This window comes from Mastigoproctus giganteus, chromosome 3 (assembly GCF_048544385.1).
Source record: "Mastigoproctus giganteus isolate SK-2022 chromosome 3, ASM4854438v1, whole genome shotgun sequence".
NCBI classification, from domain to species: Eukaryota; Metazoa; Arthropoda; class Arachnida; order Uropygi; family Thelyphonidae; genus Mastigoproctus; species Mastigoproctus giganteus.
The window spans coordinates 253,428,523-253,443,530 of NC_143577.1; the positions used below are offsets into that span (position 1 = coordinate 253,428,523).

At 40.6% G+C, this 15,008-nt stretch overlaps 1 protein-coding gene across 1 annotated transcript; it reads left to right on the forward strand.

Annotated features, from left to right (window-relative positions):
• The first annotated feature begins 11,244 nt into the window (after window positions 1-11,244).
• Window positions 11,245-11,655, forward strand: LOC150089057 (histone H3.3 type 2-like). Its single transcript, XM_090371032.1, has one exon. The coding sequence runs from the start codon at window positions 11,245-11,247 to the stop codon at window positions 11,653-11,655; it is 411 nt and encodes a 136-aa protein (XP_090227158.1).
• Window positions 11,656-15,008: the final 3,353 nt, after the last annotated feature.

Consider the following 15,008-nt stretch of genomic DNA (forward strand, 5'->3'; position numbering starts at 1 on the left):
CCTGCAGGTCAACTGCATGGACGATGAAATGGTTCCAACTCTCACAGTAGAACAAATTTGCCTTCGAACGAGTTTCCTTGGTATTGTTCTACTTTAAAACAGATGGCTCTCCATTAGCTTTATTTAGTTAACTTATTGAAGAGAATGGACGGTTAAGATAGCTTGTTTCAGGACTTCCTGGTCACTTTTCATAAGGCAAGTGGGATCTAGGCAAACATGCACATAAAACAGTTGGTCGATGTGGGCTGTCATGCGATATTCCAGTTTTCAAAACTGTAATGTGCTAAAGCTTCCCTTTGAAAGGGCAACTTTTACAAACGCAAGTCCGAATGCTGCGAGAAACAACACCATCCCATTATATATTCAGTCCAAATCCTGCTGCTTGTAAAAATGGACGTCAGGACATTATAATTATCATAAATGCATACAGATGTAAACAGCCTCAGTTGTTTGTGCTTAATATTCCTGGGAATTCCGTGCCTAGGAGTCTAGCCACCTGCGGGGCGATCTGATTGAGGTGTTTAAAGCTTTGAATGGATTGAGCAAGCCGAAAGTTGATGGCATTCTTCCTCTTGCTGAGACTGCACACATGAGGGGACATAAATTCAGCTTGAGGAAGGTTGGTTGCAGGAGAGATGTGCGGGAGTTTGCCTTCGGCCAGTGGGTTGCCGGATCTGGCTTTCAAGGAAGGTGGTTGATTGCTGGGACAGGCCTTTTGCTGTGGGAGTGGACGGTCTGAACAGAAAGAACCAGACAAATTCCTGAAGGGTACGAATGGGTGAAGTGCTTAGGGTTTCACCTTTTTTTGGCTGATTCCATATAGTGCAGCAAATATTTCTGCCTCCCTTGCAATATACGGTTAAAACAAATACAGTACTAAAATAAAATAGTACGGGCACCGACACTAGTAACTTGAAAAATGGAAACATGTCGCCTAATCCGACGAATTAAGATTATTTCGGTTGTTGCATTGTTTTGTCGGCATGGAACAACTAGAAATGTGAAAAGTGTTTTGTTCATATTACATCTCCTGATATCGGTGAATCAATGTCGTAATTTCCCAGCTTATTTCATGATTAAAATAAGCTGCGAAAAAATGCTCAGGTAGAGGATTTATTCATAATTTTAAGAAAATTTAGGCAATTTCAATTACCTAAAAATGTTTATGTTGTTGCTGTTATTTGGGTTTTTAGGACCATTAGCAACTAAGACTATATTGCTCCAGGATACGCGGTGGTCATTCCCTCATCTTTCCGCATCCGGTGATGATGGACTGGAACCTCGGTCTAATCAAGAAGCGTACGCACTGCTGCTCCTTCCCACCTGGCGACGGAGGCGCCTTTAATAAGTTTATAAAATTAGTTATAAACTCAAATAACATATATTTTTAATACAATATACAATAATGTTTCTGATACACGTCAATTGGTATTGTGTGAAGAAGATGATATTTCTAGCAGAAATTCATGGAAACACGGAAAAAAAAAAAACTTGTTTTAGAGAAGAAAATGAGTTTACCGACAAAGAGACACAAATTCGGAGTTGATGAATTGTTGAAATGGCCGAAAGACAGCAAGAAGGGCAAACACGTTGAATAAAATTAGAAATTATTTTGTATCCTGTTGCTTAATTCTCTCGTGAATTGGTTTCACTGTTAACAATTTCTCCTAATCTTGTCGACAGCAAGTCACCGAAATATGATCTAAAGAATTTAATGCGATTTCGAATTTCCGGTGCAGTAAAAGTTTCATGGATCGACCGAAACAAATCTATAAAACCACTTCAACAAAGATAACTACGTTTTTCTTTTTTTTTTCCAGAAGGAGATGCAGCAGATGAAAAGGAATTCGGAAAACTGTTCTTCGAAGAATCTATTAATGAATTCCTTTCAGAAGCACAATTAAACATTTTTAGAACGGAACTTCTAATCAGAAAGGTTCCCTTTCAGAGCCTTGTTTGATTACAAAACTGATGTTCCCTTCCACAGTGGTGCCATCGGAGCTTTGCGTGAAGCTTACTTAGTGGAGTTGTTCGAAGACACCAACTTGTGTGCAACTCATACCAATTGGGTAACCAACATGTCTGAAGATATACATCTGGCTTCGAGGAGAACGTGCTTAAATCAGAACGAAAAACAGCCCTTTTCTGTGCCACCATTTCCTGGTAGAGGGATTGCTGGACGTACATTTCAAAATAACATTTCTTTTCTTCATCTTTCATTCTCAGTGAACATACCATTCGTAATGGTATGATATTTCGTATTATTTTATAATAAATTTCAATTATAAGAAAAATTTAAATAAAATTTTTTGTTACAATTCATAAAAATAATTTAAATTAATTTAACACTTTTAACCCACGTTTTAAAAGCAAAAATTAGTTTTTGTTTTAGGAAACCCCACATTGAATAAAAAAAAATTATTTATTTATTAGGGTCACTCAGAATGTTAACTCTATACCCATGCATATTAGTCTGTAAATTGCCTGTGTTTTCTGGTCGATATGACTGTTTTTCTGGACGAAAAACCTCAGTTTGAAGGGGAAAAAAACTTTCTATAGGCTAGACTTGAGACCGATTAACTTGGCCACGGAGTGAGTGAAAAAAGCCCATAAAATCATCGACGGAATCCGAACCCGGGCGTTTTCCACCCGGTTACCCAGAATGAATATAATAAACATTTCGTTTTGTAAAATTTTCTAGTTCTGTATTCATCACAGTGTCCCAAGTCGCAGTTGAACTACCGTTCGGGTACTGGCGTACTGTTTCCAATGACAACACATTCCAAGACTTGCAGGAGGTGCTCACCCGTACAGGAAGATCTGAGAGAGAGAGAGAGAGAGAGAGAGAGAGAGATAATCTTTATTACCCTTCACGGCCATAAAGCCAGGGGCTTACAGTTTCCCAAACTTCCGGGAAAATTGAACAATTATTTACAAAAAGGTAATTTTACAAAGAACACATATTATAATACAAAGGAGAGAACTCCTTACGAGAGTTAAATCTGATTCAGCTGGCTTAACATCGAGATAAGAGCACCAGCTCAATCAGACAGGAACCGATGTAAGGTATACATCAGTCATTGCTGATTAGTCCTACTGGTCATAATTTTTTTCCGGTAAGTCCGGTCAGCAGCGAATTTGTTCAGGTCGGCGTTCAGTGCCTGGGTTTGCTTAAGCATCTGCTGTGGAAGGAACCTGTCCGAGAGATGGAGTCGTGCTGAATGCGAGTAGAGCTCGGGATTGGCCCTAAGGGCAGCAGGGGGGGATCCTCCAGCCACAGGTATCACAGAATGAAGGTGTTGCCATTATGCCTGTTATCATCTTGACTGTTGCTAGGAGGCGTTGGTCGTCAACTAAGGTGGGAAGCCGTGGAATTCCGAGAGAGTTGGCAAGCTGCGTGGTACGAATCAGAGCTGGAAGGTTGTGCTTCCTGTTGGCCCACTTTAGGAGCCAGAATTCTGTGGCAAAGAGTGATTTGTGGGGGTGGTTCATGCCTATTGTGGGGGGGTTTGGGTATTATTGTTTTTCTTGGTTGCCCTAATTTTCTTTATATTTTAATTATTATAATTTATCCCCTTTTTTATATGTATATCCCCGTAGTCCAATCCTCCCACTTACCATCTGACTTGTTTGTTCTCAGAAGATTACCTGACTCGTAGGGGACCTTAATTATTTTAAGTATTTCTCCACAGGATTGGCTGAGTTTCGGAATGACAGACTCCAACACATGAATGTAAAATAAAACAATGTTTATTAACATATCATACAGAAATTAGCAATAGTATTTGGTCAAACTATATTTGGCTGGTGACTTGTTAATTCATTAACCTTTATATGTGTAAATATCTTGTTCAAACTCAATTGTTTCATCATCTGATATCCTATTCTAATACACATTATTATTCATTATGACATGGTGTCTCTTCATGTTCTTTACAGGGACTTCAATAGGTCGTGTCATACACTTTACATAGATTCTTCCCACTCTTCTCCTGAACAGTCTGTATAATAAACCAACAACTACCAGCCAATGAACTGGCTCACAAAAACCTTCAGAGTTCGTGTCCCAATTTGTAAAAAAAATTGCATTTATTCAATTGGACACCCTTTCTGCATTCAGGTCAACAGGAAATATTAATCAATTCAATTTAACGTTACCCTTCAGAACAGTTAATCCTCTATACCTTTATATATAACTTATTAATTAGCCCCTACTCAAATCAGAAATACTCTCCACAAATCAACTCATAATAAATTGAAATTTCAACCTTTAATTTCATACATATTATAAAAACCTTTCCCAACTTTAAACAATTCTCAGTTATCTATTATAATCTCTCCTTCCAGCAAGCATATATATGAGGAGCTTCACTTCAAATTATAGGCTACGTCCGTCTTAAATACCTTACACTTTTATTCATATATTCATTACTTAAACCTCCCTCCTTAACTATAAATATCTATTTATTCTAAATTCCTCTCCTTAATAAATTAAGCACACCTATGTCGGTAAACTCTCTAGCACTTACGTGTTTGGCCTGGAACTTTCCTCCCTGCTCGGCTTCCTTTCATATCGGTCATTCAGGTACTGGAATGCGGGGGCGCTCTTTTGGGGATCTCGGTGATTACGGTGTTTCCCTACCGGATACTGTACGGCTGGAATCAATCAGTGTCGCATACTCTTTTCCGGTCAGCATTTCTTCTTCCGTGGATAGAGGGGTTTTCGAGTAGGTCAATGGTTCGACCACTCATTCGACTGGCTTCGCCTATATAATTCTCAGGGTGTGATTCTTCCTTCTTCCTCACTACGGCTTCCATGTTTACAGGTGAACATTCCTACTGGCTGTCGGGATATGCAGAATTTCTATCACTGCTTCCATCTACCTCAGGTCTGCAGCTATCACCCAAATTAGACTACTGCTCTGCTTAGTATCGTTCTCCAACTTCTTCAATTCATTCTCCAAACCGCTCCGTGAACTTCTTCAGACTCCCCCGAAAACTTCTTCCGAATGCCACGAAAACTTTTCCAGAATGCCACGAAAACCTTTTCAGAATCTCCCTCTCAAAATTCCCTCTATTTTCTTCCTGGCCAATAGGAGATCTGCACATCCTTTTTCCTGTGTTCTCATTTGTCTCCTCTCCTCTTCCGTGGGCGGGTCTTCTTTACTCTTTGTGCCCCAACTTCCGTGGACCTCGAACATACCAGAACAATCCAGAAAGAGAAGCGGAAGTTCAGGTCAACTGAGAAGCGTCACAGCTCCTCCCGTGACCTCACGCGCGCACACCTGGTGACGTCGCCTACCTCTAATAGCGTTTCACCGTGAAATCTTTAAGAGGGCCAGCTTAAGCACTCTTGGCCCTTTCTATGGTGCATCTGCCTCTGTCTTAATGGGGGATTTGTCATGGTATATTACTTTCACTGACTCGTCAAAGAACTTCCATACAAACAAGCTACAACTACACAAGGAGTGACTGGAAGGTATTTTTGAATTCCAGTGCTACTTAACTGATGTTGTTTTTACCAGAAAATCACTATTCGTATTACAGTTAAATTCTCGTAATATTTAACAATTTTTATTAATTAATGTAAGGACGGGTCCTTACAGATTTCTTTACTGACGGTGCCGCTGACGCCCAAATTTCAGCAGCATAGAGTAAAGGTGGAAAGATAACTGTTCCTATGTACCTCACGGTTATCTTTTTATCTGCGATATGAAGGAGATGTTGTTTTGCTATCCACTGGAGTCTTGAAGCACGTGTGAGGAGCATCTCCATGTGGGCGTTGAATCGAAGTTTTGGGTCGAATACAACGCCCAGATCACGATGGCTGGACATAATTGGGATGAGGATGTTGCCGACCGAAGGCTGGAGAGAAGAAGGAGTTTGCTTCAATGAATACACCATGAATTCGGACTTAGCAGGATTGATCTTGAGCCCAAACTGGCAGAGGTAAGATGTGACTGTGGTGAGAGTGTTGTTAATTTCCACTTTTACCAAATCTAGGTCTTGACCGGGGATGATGGGAGTGAGTATCTTGATATCGTCCGCATAGCTCAGTTGACATCGAGAATGTGCAACCAGTGGGAAGATAATGGATGAAAACAGAAGGCCCGAAAGGACCCCTCCTTGTGGGACTCCTGCGGTGACGGATCTAGTAAGGGTGCGATCTCCTGTATTAAGCTTTATAACTCTGTTATTCAGAAGAGAGGAGAGAAAGCATATGTTCCCTGTGATCTGGAAGTGGCATTCCAGGAGAGTGAGAAGTTGGTTTACTTGGACGGCATCAAATGCAGTCTCAATGTCTAAGTAAGTCACAGCTAGTTCCTGCCTATTCTCCAATGCTGACAAGATAGTATTCGTGGTGGCTAGCAGATTAGTGATCGTTGATCTGTTTGGAAGGGAGTAGTGAATTTAGGCTGGATTACTGGGCAAGATCTGCTTAGTGAGGATGGGGAGTAAGGCCTTCTCCAGGAGCTTCAGCAGGCTGGAGGAGTTGGAGATGGGTCGGAAGTGTTTAGGTTTCGATGGCGACTGAACTTTGGCTAAAGGTTTGATGAGATAGTTTTTCCACTGCTGTGGGAAAATTTTGTTCGAGTGTAACTGGTTGAAGAGAATTAAAAGTGGCTGAATAATGTACGGACTTAGGCATTTGAGCATGAATTGGGGAACTCTATCATCACCGGTGGTTGACGAGGCAGGTAGAGAATTGATGGCTACGATCAGCTGTTGTTTTGTAATCTGAATGTTGTTCAACACTTCTTGCTGGATGGGCTCTGTTAGTAGAGCTAGATCTGAGTTTGGCATAGGATTACGGTTAAATCTTGTGACGAAATCGAGCCACAATTCAGGATCAAGTTGTAAAGGAAAATGAGGGTTCACTTTCTTGTATGGAATTTTTCCTTTAGCCAGCTCACGGTTAACGTATAATTTGATTGCCTCAGAGTTCAGACGATTAAATTGAGCCCGTGCCCTTGAATAAACGATACGATCATTGACATTTTGAGACTGTTTCCATGTGCGATGGAGCTGTTGCTTCAGCTGGAAACTCATTTTGAGTTCAGAATTCCACCAAAGTCTTGTATATGGACTGATTGTGATCTTTTTATAGGCAGCATATTTGGCAACCGTGTTGATCGAGTTTGTGAGAATGTTCACAGCTAGTTCTGGGTCACAAGTCTCTAAGGCCACCCAAGGAATGAGAGAGGCGGCTCTGATGCGCTTATCTACGTCAAGTAAGTTGGGGCTAGTGATGTCAACCTTTGTTGTTTTCATTCTGGCTTCTAATTTGGGGGCTGGCAGATATGCGGTCACATGTATCTGGACATGATCAGAGTCAAATGATGTTTCTGTAACGTAATCAAGGGTGCAAGGGAAAGAGGCTAGAACTAGATCTAAGAGGTTATTCCTCCTGGTTGGAGCTTCATTAATAAGTTGTAGGTCAGCACATCTCAAGTGTGCCAGAAGATCCTTTTTCAGATTAGATAGCTGAGGAGGTAAATTGAAATCACCACAAACTAAGTGAGAAACTGTGGGATGCAGCTGATTGATTATCCAGTTGGAAACTTCAAGGATGATTTGCTGGGACGGTTTTGGGGGTATATACAGCACACAGACGTCAAACGTCACGAAGTTGTATCCTAACGTAACGAGGATTGCTTCATAGTTAGGAGAGTTGCTGGATTTATTATCCAATAGCTTGAAAGCGGATTTCTTGTAGAATATTGCGACGCCTCCACCCTTGCGTGCAATCCGAGATGTGAATACGACCCCATAATCAGCTGGGGCAGCTGCCGCTAGGAATTCTTCATCATCATTCAGCCAGGTTTCGGTGATGGCGAGCAGGTCAAAATGTCCGGGGAGCAGAATTTGCTCCATAGTATCAAGCTTGTTCCTAAGACTACGCACATTGTGATAAAAGATGGTGCAGGCAGGTACTCTGGGTACTTTGATACGGACGGGTGGTCTCTGACATGGCACTACTCGATTCAGCCGGGTGTGTCTAGGATTGACGAGCACAGGGATCGGCATATTGGTGTTCTGTCTGTGATTCTGGTTGCGGTCACAAGATCTGGGATTGCTATGAATCAGGGTACCATTGGTGGGAGTCCTTTCCATTACTTCTATATCGCTGCCCGAGATATGGCATAACAAGAGCTCCAGCAGGCCAGATTTCAGGATTGAAGAGTGCTTCAAAATCTGCATCTGCTACATCGATCTTAAAGGAGGCGTAGGTGGGATATATCGTGGACAGCTTAGTGACTCTACCATTCATTTTGAATGCAGCAAGAAGGTTTTCCACATCATCAGCTGAGGTAGCAGGGGAGAGCCTACTAATGAAGACATTACGCATCCGCTTGTCCATCATTCGAGTGTTCGCAATTTGCATCTTGCTGAAGTGCAAATTGGTTCCAATAACTTTAAGATTGGGGCTCAGTTCCTTAAGACTTGGATTACGGGTCAGTGTTTGTTCTTTTGTTCGTTGGCTTGCAATCATTGAATACGTTGTAGTGTCTCTATGGGTCTTTACATTAGATACAATCTTTGTCCCTGTATAATGGTTACCCCTCACGTTGTTTGAGGAGGAGCCACAATTGCGATGTACTTCTGCAGCCAGAGCATTATCCGGTCTCGAGCGCGAGGACCCCATATGTGAGTTTTGTGATCGCGAAAAGGTGCAATTTGGCAGGTTTTGCTCCTGATGACTTCTTTGGATGTTCTGGGAGGCAGTATTTCCAGAGTATTCGTTGGCATCTGCTGTGATTTCAGGGCACACAACTTCAGACTCACATCTTGTAAGAATGAGGGATGGAGAGGAGTCATGTGATAATAAAGATGGGGTGGTTTGGGTAGGAGCTCTCGGTTTCGCATGAACGTGTCCGTCCGGAGGATGCTGCTCATGATGGTTAGTTTGAACAGCAAGATCACAAACAGAGTGCTTCAGGTCATCAAAGTTTTTTCCGAACACCTCCAATGTTTTGTGCATGCATTCATTTTGTTCTCGTAGTCGCTTGTTTTCAAGCAGTAGGTCTGCGAGGATATTATTAATTGGGGATAGCTTCTTACATAGAGTTGTCTCGATATTTGTGAGGAGCGAGACAAAGAGTGGACTGTGTTCGAGTAATGCTTGATTAACTGTTGCTGAGATCTCTGTTGATAGGATGTTATCCTGTTGGGAACTACTTGATTTTTGCATGATGAGATTTTGTTCTGCGAGTGATGAATCAGGGGTAAATTCCACATGTGAATCTGACGATCTCAGTTTTTCCGTGTCTACTTCAGGTGCGGGTTGGATCCTGTGCTCAAGTGAATCCGAAATTTGGTTAACGTCGTTGTTAGAAGTTTCACCAGTTGTTCCTAGTGACTGCATATAATTTTCTCCCTTACAGGGGGGACACTGCCACACTTTCCGTCGCTGCTTCCCGAGCCTCTTTAGGTCCAACGCGAGACATTCGCTTCTGTATGTCTTGAGACAGGAAGTACATTCTATAGCTACGTCCGGAACAATGCCACAAATTACGCAGCTTTCATCTTGCTTTAAAGGCATTTTCAGATTTTAGGCGCAGATAAAAGGATTACGAGTGGGTTGAAAAAAGTTTACAATTGTGTTTAGTAGTCAAAGTAAAAGTGGTCTGTTGAGAGCGTTGTCCAGGCAAAAGCTGACAATTTCCAAAACTTCGTTGCCAGGCAAATAGCAGACAAATAACCAAACGCTTGATTGCCAAGTTTCTTCCAGCTTGTTGCCGAAGGCAGTCTCATAAGTAGAGCAGGAGCGTAAATAGGTCGGAGTTGTAAACGTCCTGCAATACGGGGGGGTGTCACTGGCGAATAACTCCCAACACAATCAACTGCTTGACCTTGTGATACAATAGTGGGCAAGAGTTAGTGAGCAGTGAAGGCTAGTAACCAAGGAGTTAACATCCGGGCATTGAGACAAGCAAAGGCGGCAAATATGAGTACAGTACAGGCAAAAAAAAAATCACGTAAAAAACAATAATTACCTAAAGATTCATGGTATTCATCTTCACCAAGGATGCAGGATAACTTGGGAAGTCACTATACGAACATATTACTCAGACTCGCTAAAAAAAATACATTAAACACTGAAAACTTGAGGAGCTCAAGATTAGGCAGCTGTCACACCGACGCGCACGAGGGCCATATCAGGTTCTGGCTAGCAGCATGTTTCTCTATGTACTTTACTTTTAATTCTGACTATAGTGGTTGCGTTATACCAGATTCCAAGCCCATAAAAGTTGACTGGAATGAATCAGATTAAATGTTTTTTTTTAAGTACCCATCACATCTGGTGATCCCGGATATCATGGCTGCATAATTCCTAATTTTCTTATCTAGTTAGTCAACATGTGAGTTGAAAGGCATCTTGATATAAAAAATGATACCAGGGTATTTTAATTGTTGGTCCGTTTTGTTAGCGATTTTTATGAAAGGTGAACTTCTTGGAGTTATCCGTCGTCAAAGTAAGAAATTTATGAAATGAAATAAAAAAAGAAATAATTTTAAACTTAGGGAAACCTCATGAGTAGAAAATTTTTTTTGTGAGCCTTTCCACAAGATGAGTTAAGTTTTTTTTTATGAGAGAGTTTTAACTGAGTGGTGTCTTCTCCTGGCCTGGACAAGACATATAAGAAATATAATAGAAGACATATAATATAGGAAAATTAAGAAAGCGAACTTTAATTGAATTTCGACAAGAAACATAATTAGTTTGGGATTTACATGAAGAGGAACACGAAATGATTGAAAAAAAAAAACAATAAAATGGTTCGTGAAATATAATCAAATGTAAGTTAAAATGTAGATAATAATCCAGTAACTTATAGGAAAAAAATAAATTCTCAGAATAAAAAAAAAAAGCCGTTTTTATTGTCTTAGAACTATAAATGTAATAAATTATGGAAGCAACTAACATGTAACAAGAATTTATTATCCCAGCATGTTGTATATTATGAAAAATATGTTGAATTCACGGAATAGATACTGTCTAGGAAACATGAGGATAATTGTGACGTCATATGAAATATTCTCATAACCAGGAAGTAAGGATTAGATCAAACTTTTAATCTCGAGAAACTGGCTGCAGCCCTATTAGCCAATCAGCATTCACCAAGTTTAATCCAATCACCAAGCTTTGGAAGGAAGTTTATTCTTTGGCGCCTATAAATGCCGTGAAGTTTGTCACTCAGTTCACTTGGTTTTCAGAAGTTCCAGCACCGTTCCATCGTTATGGCTCGTACTAAGCAAACCGCCCGTAAATCCACAGGAGGAAAGGCCCCAAGGAAGCAGTTAGCCACGAAAGCTGCTCGGAAGAGTGCACCTACTACGGGAGGAGTTAAGAAGCCCCACCGTTACAGGCCAGGGACCGTTGCCCTTCGTGAAATTCGTCGTTACCAGAAGTCAACGGATCTTCTAATCAGAAAGATTCCATTTCAGCGTCTTGTTCGTGAGATAGCCCAGGAATACAAAACTGATCTTCGCTTCCAGAGTGCTGCCATCGGTGCCCTGCAAGAAGCCAGCGAAGCTTTCTTAGTGCAGTTGTTCGAAGACACCAACTTGTGTGCAATTCATGCCAAGCGGGTAACTATCATGCCCAAAGATATGCAGCTGGCTAGACGGATTCGAGGAGAACGTGCTTAAATCAAAGCAAAAAAAAAAACAAAAAACGGCCCTTTTCAGGGCCACCATTTCCTGATAAAGAGATTGCCTGAACGTACAATGCAAAATAACTTTACTACACTGATTTTCTATCTTTAATATACTTAATATTAAAGTACTTTAATATTATAATCACACAGTGGAACCAAGAGTTCAAACGGCGAACTTTCATGGTGAAAGTTCTCTGTTTGAACTGTGGTTCAGCTGCATGATTTAAAGGCCGCCGTAGCCTAGTGGTCAGGTGCGTGGGTGCATAAGTACAAGTGCTGTGAGTGACCGGGGTTCAAACCCGTGACTGCTGAATACGGGGCTGTTTCTTGTATTCTGTCTATCTTGTGAACTCCTCTAACCGTTTGGTCGTCCCGGAGTATAAATAGAAAATTTATTTTAATACAGAGCAGTTATGAATTTATAATTGAAATTATTCAAATTTGAAAAATTCACTTGTTCCTTTTCTTTGAATAAAGGCAAATCGTATCCCCAAATTGGAAGTTTCTGTTTATTATAATAGTTCACCCTTCCTGTTAGCATTCTCTGATAGACTTTATAGGAGCTTGAATCGTTTCTCAGGCGAAATTAACAATATTTTTTGATAATGGCTCCTTCCATGGTGCAGGAAACACTCCGTCTTTCACCCACGCATTATACATCCTTAAAAGGTGAATTGGCCATTTGTCCACATTCGTTTTATCATTTTCTCTTCGACCAAATTCATACTAAGGCATGTCCATAAGGTTATTTTTTCGAATTGATTGCTCTAATTCTTCCATTGTGCAAGGCTTCTCACTTTCCCTATTAAGATACTCCTCTTTTCCCTTTCTTATTTCCAGTTGCAATTGTGTATATTTTAGTCTTCCTTTTTCTACTCACATTATATGATCCAATGTTCTATTAACAGAATTTCTCCAATCCGATGTTTCTTCATTAGCCTGCTCAACTGAAAAAAAAAAAAAAAAAAAACACACAGAGGGAATTTAAATTTCCCCGTCGATAACTTATAAATTAATCCCCAAAGTCCTTCGTTACCTGATGTCTTTACTAGATCTCTTCGTGTCTGATATTTTGTTTTACCTACATATGCCCATAAGTTCTTTTAAATGCCCTATATTCTTCTTTATGGATCCCGTGTCCTGATTCTCGCCTGCTAAACGTTTCTTTCTTTGACATTTTCTCCTTCCTGATGCAGTCTCTTTTTTAATTTCTTTGTCCATTATTTGAAAACCATTATTTCACTGGTGTTCTTTTATTTTGTTTGTTGACACTGATGATGGATAAATTAGAATTTTTTGGATCACTCATACTGAATCCTCCCATCTCATGTCATCCCAGCTCTCCTTCTCAAATCCAGTTAGTCTTTCTTCCAGGTGGTCATTAAATGTTCCCCATTTAGAATTTTTGTAATTATTATTATTACTAGCCGCATAGTGCAAGGAAGCCTGAGGCTTATGCAGCACCAGCCAAAAAAAATTTCCGAGTCACCCTGAGAGAGAGAAGTAGAAGGGAATCACCAAGAAAGAGTAGAATGATGATTTCCAACTCCTGACCCTGGGTGTGCCAAGCCCATACCCATGAGATGTGAGCCCCTGGTAATAAATCACCTCAGTTGATTCCCTATAAACGTTCTCCTCTCCTTGCTGGCCAAGTTCAAAGGATATTGCAGTAAGATCAATAGTTACTTCTACAATTCCTGGCAGAATGGCTAAATTTTTGGTATTTGTAACATTTAATTACTAAGTAGATATCATTATAAAACAACATCCCACTCCCACAATTTTTTTTTCGCTATCACTTATTAAATTTTTTTCCTTAAAAAACCCCTTCCAGTTTTGGAATTATTTTCACTGAAAAACCTAATGATGATTTGCTAATTCGTTTCTTCTCTTGAGATGTCCATATGAACAATATTCATCTTTCATATAGATCCGTAAAAAATACTTCTTTGCTTATTTCCTTTTCCACATCATAAATAATTATTCCTGGTCAATGGATATTGCACTATGATCAATAGTCAACCAAATTGAGTTAATTTGGTTTTAATATTAAAAACAAATTATCATCTGGAGCGAAGAGGGACGATTCTCGTACGAAATTCTCAACAGATTGGAGAGTGAAAGGGGTGAAACTAAAAAACAACATAATCCGGGAATAATAATTAAATAATTCAGACAAAAACAAACGGCGCCTCCGTAGCCAGGTGGGAAGGAGCAGCAGTGCATAGCACGCGCTTCTTGATTAGACCGGGGTTCGAGCCCTTAACCACCAAATACGGAGGATGCGGAAAGGTCAGGGAATGACCACCGCATATTCCGGAGCAATATGGCCTTAGTTGCTAATGCTCCTAAAAACCAAATAATAAACAAACTATAACAAACAGTTTCATTTGCCTTTAAGAATCCACGCACGCAGAAAATATAGACATTGCTTTCTTTCTAAGATGCATGCAGGACTGTCTTGTGCTTTAATCTCTTTCTGCAGCCAGCAGGTCAACTGCATGGACAATGAAATGGTTCCAACTCACAGTAGAACAAACTTGCCTTCGAACGAGTTTCCTTGGTATTGTTCTACTTTAAAACAGATGGCTCGCCAATAGCTTTAGTTAGTTAACTTGTTGAAGAGATTGGACGGTTATGATAGCTTGTTTCAAGACTACCTGATCACTTTTCATAAAGCAAGTGGGATCTAGGCAAACATGCACATAAAACAGTTGGTCGCTGTGGGCTGTCATGCGGTATTCCAGTTTTCAAAACTGTAATGTGCTAAAACTATCCTTTGAAAGGGCAACTTTTACAAACACAAGTCCGTCTGCTGCGAGAAACAACACCATCCCATTATGCATTCACTCCAAATCCTGCTACTTATAAAAATGGACATAAGGACATTATAATTACCATAAATGCTTACAGATGTAAACAGCTTCAGTTGTTTGTGCTTATTATTCCTGGGAATTCCGTGCCTAGGAGTCTAGCCACCTGCGTGGAGATCTGAGTGAGGTGTTTAAAGCTTTGAATGGATTGAGCAAGCTGAATGTTGATGGCATTCTTCCTCTTGCTGAGGGGACATAAATTCAGCTTGAGGAAGGTTGGTTGCAGGAGAGATGTGCGGGAATTTGCCTTCTGACAGTGGGTTGCCGGAACAGGCTTTCAAGGAAGGTGGGTGATTGCTGGGACAGGCTTTCAAGGAAGGTGGGTGATTGCTGGGACAGGCTTTTTGTTGTGGGAGTGGATGGTCTGAACAGGAAGAACCAGATAAATTCCTGGAGGGTATGAATGGGTGAAGTGCGTAGGGTTCCCCATTTGTTTTTTTTTTCGGAAACAAAAAAAAATGGAAACATGTCG

What these genes read in the sequence shown, in the direction of transcription:
- LOC150089057 (XM_090371032.1), top strand. Translation starts at nt 11,245, where the DNA reads ATGGCTCGTACTAAGCAAACCGCCCGTAAATCCACAGGAGGAAAGGCC.